Source organism: Pundamilia nyererei, unplaced genomic scaffold (assembly GCF_000239375.1).
Source record: "Pundamilia nyererei isolate P.nyererei 1_Seehausen unplaced genomic scaffold, PunNye1.0 scaffold00077, whole genome shotgun sequence".
Lineage (NCBI taxonomy): Eukaryota > Metazoa > Chordata > Actinopteri > Cichliformes > Cichlidae > Pundamilia > Pundamilia nyererei.
The window spans coordinates 184,105-192,933 of NW_005187478.1; the positions used below are offsets into that span (position 1 = coordinate 184,105).

The 8,829-nt window shown below is 43.3% G+C and overlaps 1 protein-coding gene across 3 annotated transcripts in view; it reads right to left on the reverse strand.

Annotated features, from left to right (window-relative positions):
* The window catches only part of LOC102194060 (uncharacterized), a 24,101-nt gene that overhangs the window by 9,838 nt on the left and 5,434 nt on the right, over positions 1–8,829 (reverse strand). For all 3 annotated transcript variants that reach the window (XM_013912003.1, XM_013912002.1, XM_013912001.1), the window contains exons 3-4: positions 4,458–4,655; positions 3,960–4,118 (exon numbers count right to left, since the gene is read on the reverse strand). In XM_013912003.1, the coding sequence (XP_013767457.1) occupies positions 3,960–4,118; positions 4,458–4,655 (357 nt within the window). The remainder of the gene's footprint in view (positions 1–3,959; positions 4,119–4,457; positions 4,656–8,829) is intronic.

Consider the following 8,829-nt stretch of genomic DNA (forward strand, 5'->3'; position numbering starts at 1 on the left):
CCCTAAAACAAAAATAGGAACATTAATGGACATGAAATTGTTATTACACCAAGTCCGATTCGAGACTAGTACAATCCAAGGTCAATGTCCGGTCTGTGTAGTATCAGACAGTCCATCCATTTCTTCCAGCATCAAGCAAACAGGTTCCTCTTATAACTGGCGTCTGCTGTCATTCTCTCCATCCTGTAAATGTCTACTGTGATGTCCATCCACATGCTCAGAGTTGGGCTTTCTGTGAGAGCCATTTTTTGTAATGGCTCTCTTGGCTGCCACCAACAAAATAATAAACAGATATTTGTCTCTCTTTGGCCATCCTTCAGGCATTAGTCCAAAAGATTTAACTTTACTCTCCAAAGGCAGATGACTTCCTAAAGTTGTATTGCATTGTGTATTTCCTGCCACTACCAGGACAATCCCAGAAGACATGACTATGATTTGCTTTAGTATTTCCCCAGTGAATTGCCCTCACAGCAAGATATTTGGTAAGGGGTAATAAAATATCTCGCTATACTACATTTCCATCAATATGTCCATAATGTTGTCCATTTTTCCTCCCTCCATTTCCCACTTTACGTTAATATATCGTTAGCTTCATAGCATAAGTGCCTAAGTCATTTTTTGGTCAAATTGAGATTTTTGCCTAACTTTACTCCCCTACCACTGCTGCATCATCCTGTCCGTCTGCCTATGTCATCACAAAAAAATGACTTAGGCACTTATGCTATGAAGCTAACGATATAGAGTTGAATGTATTTCCATGCTTTTAAGCCCATTGTATACGCCAGAAATAATGCCTCTATATTTGTTTGTTTCTTCCCTCGCAAACATGTCCAGCAGCTGTTTACTTGATTCTTGATACTCTGATTCTTCCTTTTAGAGCTGCTTTTTTCATCCCATGGAATATCGGGCGCACGTCACCATTGTCATTAGTCTCCAAATAAAAGCGGCTCTGCTCTTTAATGTGGGGATCTTTCAGTATGCTCGAATTCAATTTTCTTGAAGAAATGGATATCGCTACCAGATGCTGCATACACATTTAGCAGCGTAATTGAATTCCCCTCAATGTTTTCCCTTATTGAAATAAATCACCCCTCCTTATCTCTTATCGCAAATGTTTTTTCAAAATGCTTGATAAAAGGATGGCAACTCCTCATCTTCATCCAGAATTATGAGATGATGAAAATACATTTGTAAAACCCATTCTTTTTCATTTCTCTTGTTCCTTGTAGTTTAGGTGGGTCTTCTCTGCATATTCCCTTTGCCAATTTAAAACCCAAGCTGCATAATCATGATCTAGGGCAGCGGTCCCCAACCCCCGGGCCTCGGACCGGTACCGGTCCGTGAGTCGTTTGGTACCGGGCCGCGAGAGTTGAGGCTCAGGTGTGAAATGTCTGGTTTTCAGGGTTTTTATCGGTTTTCAGCGTTATTTTGTTATCGTTTTTATCGTTACCTCGGTTTTCCTGGGTCTTTTCACGTGTGTTATGAATAAATTTTCTTTTTTTCGGTACCGGTACTAGTTTTATTTTGTTGTATTTATCCGCGACACGTTAAAGGCCGGTCCATGGAAATATTGTCGGGCATAAACTGGTCCGTGGCGCAAAAAACGTTGGAGACCGCTGATCTAGGTTAATCCTGTTTCAAATCTATCCAAATCCATGTTTCTGCCAGGCTGCTTTCAGTGTTGTTCGTTCAATCTGAAGTTGGCCATCTTTACAACTATGGACCATGGCGCCACATTTGGTGGTGGCTTTGGCACCAGAGTGCAGTGTGCTCTTTCCACCTGTAGCTCAGTGGAGTCAGGCAAATCCACTACTGATGGAGACTCCTCCTACAATCCTTCTTTAATGCCACATATTCTAATGTTTTCTCTTCTGGATCGTCCCTTTAGGACGATTTTTTTCATCATCTCTGTTACTGCTTCCTCATTAAGTTGTCTTCGGGTTTCATGATTCTTTCTTCAGCCTCTTCCACTTTCTTGTTTGTTTTACTTATATCCTCTCTGATTCCACTCAGCTACGCACAGTTGACTTTTCTTAATTTATTTAGTTCTCTGATTGTTCTCCACTAGCCTCTGCTTGCTTGCCATTATCTTCCATGATGCTGTTAGCAGGTGAGATCTGGTCGTCTGTGTCTCCCTCGTGTAGCTTGTGTTGCACAGATTTCTTTCTATTTTTTCCTCTTTTTTTCCTCTTTTTTGGCATTTTGAAGGCCTCACTCTTATTTCTTATTTTCACAAAAGAAACTTTGGTAAATCAAGTTGCCGTGTGCTATTTTTTTTTTTGAAGCCATGGGCACATATTTGACATTAGAAAAATCACACGGCACACCACCAAACAAAAATGTCACAAAAAGCATGTTGATAATTTTTGCCCGCGCACCAGGTATAGCAGAATTGGTTTCTCCAGGGCCCAGGCCAGACTGACTACTTTTTCTTTTCAAATATTTATGTATTGCTATTACGCCCTGTGTCGTCTCACAGCATGACTATTATGTAATTTCTTCTTCGCCTTCTTCTGTTTTACTGGCAGTTGGCAACCCATTTTATTAGAGCAGGTAGTTTTACTGCGCTCTAGTGGAGGAGAGTGTAATTGTGCCGCGGCACAGTGGTTGGGAAACACTGGTCCCACAGTTTTTATTATTAGTATTATTATTATTATTATTATTATTGTTATTATTATTTCATTTTGCTGTAACAAAGACAAAAGAGGACATTCTGTACAGTCTTTTGACAGATTTTTATCTTGACTAATGCAATATTTATGAATATGCGTAAAACTTTCATGTTTCAGATCATGAAACAAATTAAAATCTTAGACATGGATAAGTAAATAGAAAATGCAGCTTTTATATGATGATATTATTTTTCAAGCTATCCAATCATTCCAATCGCCTCAAACCACAACCGCTCTGAAGCTGCTGTTAATCAACTATGTGCAATATCTCAGTCTCTACAATATTTTGGTCTCAGTGGAATTAACATCCCATATACCATGTATATAGTTCACTCACATATATGTACACATATATATTGCATTTTTTTCCCCTCGCTGTATATTGTTTTCTCTTCTTTACTTTTGCAACTCTGTGGTCCAGCTACCCAGTTTCGCTGTGCAAGAAACTGCACAATGACAATAAAAAGCTCTAAGTCTCAAAGCTGAGAAAAGTTTATGTGGGACCTGCCTCTCCCAGTGTTTTTCACACCCGTAGATGCTTGAAATCACTGAGTGTCACTGACTCTCTTTGGTCTCTGGTTATTACACCACTGCAAATGGCTCCCTGCAAAGATTTAGGGAGCGGCAGGTAAAATATGTTGTATTTAAACTTTCAGGATCTGCTGTTCTTTTTGTTGGTGAAGTGTGTCATGTTATCATGCCTAAGAATCTCTCTAAGTTCCACAGAATAAAAGACTGTAGATCCTTGAGGGTATGGAAAGAGATAAAAAAAATTAATTATTTATTTGAAGTGTATCAAACAACTGTCCAGGACTGGACTAATAAGCCCTAGAGCAGATGATCTGAAACAGCTGACAGATGGTGTCCAGAGAGAAACATAGGTCACAGTTGTATAACGTGTATTAGAGGCAGCCATGTAAATCTGTAAAAACAGTAGCTTCTGTGACCAGAGGTGTATTTCCCATATAAGAATATTCAATTCATTATAGTTTTGTTGGACTAACGACATCTATTTTCCAAATACATGAAAAAAGCTATCCATGCCATGGGCTTTCTTTCTGCAGTGTCCAGTTTGTCTGCTAGTAGTTCCTTTAAGGAACACTGGAGAAATCTGCTTTCAGAACATATAAATAAATGTGGAGATGATAGTTTCTAAACCTTCTGTTCTTAACAGAGACTAAGGCCTGTTCTCACACTTCTAGGAATCGTCAGTATTGTTTTAGATCACACTTGAAAATTGTCATTCATATTCAGTAAGGGGTACTCGCCATCATCATTGCCATTTACCATTATGAGATCAGCATAGGCAGGCAGTGATTGGCTCCTTCCCCATGGCCTCAGAGAAGGCAGATTATCTTCAGTGGTGTCTGCAAGAGATGTTGATTCATCCAGATGGCTTTCTGGAGTGACTGCACCTCCTGACAGAGAGTACAGGGTGTGCTCCTCCTGCAAGAAACACACACAGGAGTGGGGCGAACATGAAAAGCTGGTATTGTTAAACTTAAGAAACCAGATACATGTTTTCCTCTTTTTACAACACATATTTTATTTGAGATAATTAAATGCAAAATGTTTTTGTGTTTCTCTGAAATCAGAAAAACAAACTATATTCCTACCAAAAAACAGGAATAGTTATTTACTTCATTCACTTTCTTAGTGCAGTCATGGACAGATGGTCCATTTTTCAAAGCTTTAAGGGATAAGTGATATTAATAAAATAGAAATCATTGATATGAACACTTTATGGACAGATGCACTCAAACATCCTTGTAGTGATCGTTGTACCTGCAGGATCTCTTCATAAGACTGTCTGATCGAGTCTTGTAGAGGACTGTTCCGCTCTCCAGCTTCTTCCACTTTCCTCTTGGCCTGTTTCACCTCTTCTCTTAGCTTCCTCAGCCTCCATCTGGCTCTGGAAAGCTCCCTCTCATACTCCTCCACTTGGCTCTCCTTCTGTGCCTCCTCTGCCTGCAGAGATAGGATCTGGAAAGACAGGACTCAGTCAGTCCAGTGGGCTACAACAACAAATGTATTAGCTCATCTTGAATTTAAGAGCAGTGAAATGTCTTTCTGATGAGACTGATAAGAGCAACACAAGGTTAGAAGAGTAACACATGAATTATACATCTGTGTCAGATTGCATCGCAACTTACACATAACTGTAGCCCAATTTTAACTACGCTGCAACCTTCAATGTAACCTGACTTGCACCTCCCAAGGAATGTAACTCCATGTCATGTTACTGTCTACCATGATGACTTGAATGGTGCGGAAGGTTGCCGTATAGCGATAAAAGGAATTTCTGTTCACTATATAAACTATGATGTAGATTTCCTGCAGAAGTTCAAATCATGCTTAAGTGGCACGAAAAAGAAACACCTGGAGGAACGTTTAGCAGTAACTAATTATTTAAATAAGCATTAATTAAGAAGCAGCAAGTGTAACGGTATGACTGCACAGCTTTGGAACGGGAGTCGCAAGTTCGATTTCCGCCTGGAGTGACTGTATCCAATAAGAGTCCTAGGCTAGACCCCCATGCTAACCAAGCCTACCGCAGACATGAGCGAAGGAGATAAATATGAAGCCATACTTGCTCGGACATCGCCCGGATTAACAAGGTCCGCATCAGGTGTAAACCAGGGCACCCAGATGAGAAGTGAGCTACAGGAACAAGAAGGCATCGGTGGGCAAGAGACAAAAATAGTGCACTGTTGGAATGCTCTACACAAGTAACCCCAGTGGAAGGGGTTACACGAATATGATTAAGATTCTTATGGAATCTTCAGTACCCAGCATCCACATTGATGGCAAAACAACTAGTAGCTCAGTGTTCCAACATTCGGAAGAAGGGACCGCTCTCATGGCTAGAAATTGAAGAGGTACAACACACATGCTATAGAAAAGGGGAGCCAGGACGACAGGTCAGGGGGGAGATACCATTACCCCCACCTGAGATTGGGTACCAAGCCCATGTGCGATAGAAGAAGGATTGTTGGGTGAAAGACAGATTCATGGCGAAGCTTGAAACCTGGATCCTCAATAGCCGGTTACCGAAACTAACAAGCTGATCTACACCACGGCAGCAATGAATAGTGAGAATCTTGGCTACAAGTTGAACAGCCACAAGGAGCAGTACCCTCCATGGAGAAGGAGACTACAGGCCAAGGTCAAGGTAGCACAGAGGGAGGATAGCCAACTATTGGAGCCGCAAAAAGGTGCAATTAGGAAGATGCCGAAGAAGAAAGCCAGTACAGAAAGCTGTCCAAAGGCGTCTAGTCTAGTTAGACAGTTCTGTGAGTCCGAGCAATAGGCAGGCAGGGTGAACAACACCCTGTTGACCATCCGAGAAACATTTTTGCAACGAGTTGCTCCTGCAACCCTGTCCCTGGCTAGTGCACCCACATTCTTAGCTTCCGCTTCTCTGCGCTCCCCTCTCCTGAACCATTTACAGGGGAGGTGGGCCAGTGCAGAGGCTTCTTCTTCATTCTGCTCTGCTATTCCAGCACTCTTCCAGGGCCTTTCCCAATGTTAATTCAAGGGAATAAATAATTGTTGGTTCCTTTCAGGAACCTGACTTGTAATGGGTCAGATCTTACCTCCTGGTGACATTCTTTAGAAATACTTACTTATGCACAGTTCCTGTAAGATTTTAAGATTTTATTCCACCATCCTTTGTGCACAGATGAAGCAGCCCATCAGTTGCTCGGCCTTTAACAGTACCCGGTCTGTAGCCGAGTTCTCCATTAATTTTCATGTTAAGGGCACAGAGACAGGGGGGTAAGAAAACGCTTTGTGCTCCCCTTTAAAAGGATGAGCTCGCTGCACAGGATGAACCCAGGTGTTTTGAAAGCCTAGCAGATTGTGCAATCAGGATTGACAATCGGTTGCATGAAAGAGAGAGAAGAGGGTTAGAGGTTACAAGACCGGGGTGGGCACTTCTCCATTCGTTTTGCTCCTCGGACCTTTCTGACTAGCTCCATGAGTGTCTGACAGCACAGATAAAACAGCTGCTAGTCGATGAGAGACACCCAGAATGGCTAACTGAAGGCTGAAGAGACCTGATCTTCAAGGACCCCAGTCTTCCTTGTTGGCATTTGCTTTGCCTCCCCCTGAGCCAATGCAACTGGGATGCACAAGGTTGACATCAGAGAAATGCTGGAGGAGGTTCGACGAGCAGTTGTGTATGTATTGTGGTTTGTTGGGCCATTTTCTGGCCTCTTGACGTGTCTGGCCAAAAGACAGTGCCTACCAGTAACTGTGGGCCGTGACAGGGATACTAAGTGGGCAGTGCCTCTCCAGATGCCGAGGGTCCCCGTATGCAACTCCCTACCACCCTGTGTGGCAAGACCAGGACCTATTCATTACAAGTGCTTTTGAAGGCAGGTGCCAAGCAGAGTCTGATTGACAGAGATTTGGTGCAACAACTTGTGAGGTTCTGGTAGCTGTAAATGCTCTCAATGGTCAGTCACTTCCCTCCGTCACTCACCAAACCAAACCAGCTGAACTTATTCGTTAACAAGTATCTACTACCTTGGTCCATTTCTCATTACTCCTGACAGTCCAGGTTCCTCAACACCTGACCTGGTGAAGTCCAAGCTGTTATGGCTTCAGTTAACAGCCATAACAGTTATGGCTTCAGTTAAATATATCGCAAATATTCCGAGATAGGCTTGGTTAGCATGGGTGCCTAGCCGGCTGACCCTTACTGGATACACACCTTCACGTTGAACCCCCAACATAAAGTTCCAAAGGGGACAACTGTGCTATCGTAAGAATAGCAACACCAAGGCTGGAAGACAGAGCAATACTGGAAGAGCATATGGGAGAAGGACACAACCCAAAACAGCAATGCTCATTGGCTAGTAGATCTAAGAACAGACCACAGCAAAGGTCGCCAGTATGAAGAATTGGACAGAACCAGGCCCTGACATGGTTCACGCCTACTGGCTGAAGAAGCTGACTGCACTCCACGAGCGTCTGGCAGCGGAGATGAACCAGCTGCTAAGTCAATGAGAGACACCCAGAATGGCTAACTGAAGGCCGGACAGTTCTGATCCTCAAGAGCCCCCAGATGGTATCGGTGACGTCCAATTACCGGCCAATAACCTCCTCAGTACCACATGTAAGCTCCTGTCAGGCATCATAGTGGCTAAGATGAACAGTCACATGGATCAATACATGAGTGGGGCACAGAAAGGAATTGGCAAGAATACCAGTGGCGCAAAACACCAGCTAGGTTGGTGGACTAGGCTGACCAACCTGTGCACTGCCGAATTGATTACAAGAAGGCCCATGACTTGATGCCCCACACCTGGATCCTGTAATACTTAGAACTGTACAAGATCAACATGACCCTAAAGGCCTTCATCAGGAACTTAATGGGGATGCGGCAGACAATGCTAGAGTTCAACTTCAAGCCCACAGCACAAGCCATCATCAAGTGGATCTACCAAGGAGATGCTCTGTCCTCACTACTGTTCTGAACCCCTCAGTGAGATCATTAATAAGACTGGCTATGGATACTGACTATGGAATGGAGCAATTGTCAGCCACCTCCTCTACATGGATAACATCAAGCTAATGCCAAGAGTGACCGAGACATCGATTCACTGATCCAAACCACCAGGATATACAACAATCACATCGGAATGTTGTTCGGGCTGGAAAAGTGTAGTCGGATGATAACAAAGAGAGGGAAGGTAGTCAGAACTGAGGGGATTGAACTACCAGAAAGCAACAATGCAGACATAGAGGACAGTTACAAGTACCTGAAGAGGCCGTTATAAGAACGGAGGTTAGAAGCCTATCATCAAGATCAGGAAGCTCCTGACCATGCGTGGAGAGTTTCACCCCAAGTCCAGCACCCTTAGGCTGTATGGTAAGTGGAAGGAAGGAAGTCAGAGACTGGTGAGTGTCAGCACCACAGTCCAGGATTAGACAACGAACTATATTAGGAAGATGGCTCAAACTGACTGCCTGGTCAGTGACAACTTGAGCCAACAGAAACCCAAGAAAGAGGAGGAACCATCATGGAAGGACAGGCCCCTGCATGGTATGTACCACCGGCAGAGAGTGGAAGTGGCTGATATCCAAAAGTCCTACCAGTGGCTGGACAAAGCTGGACTGAAAGACAGCACAGAGGCACTAATCATGGCAG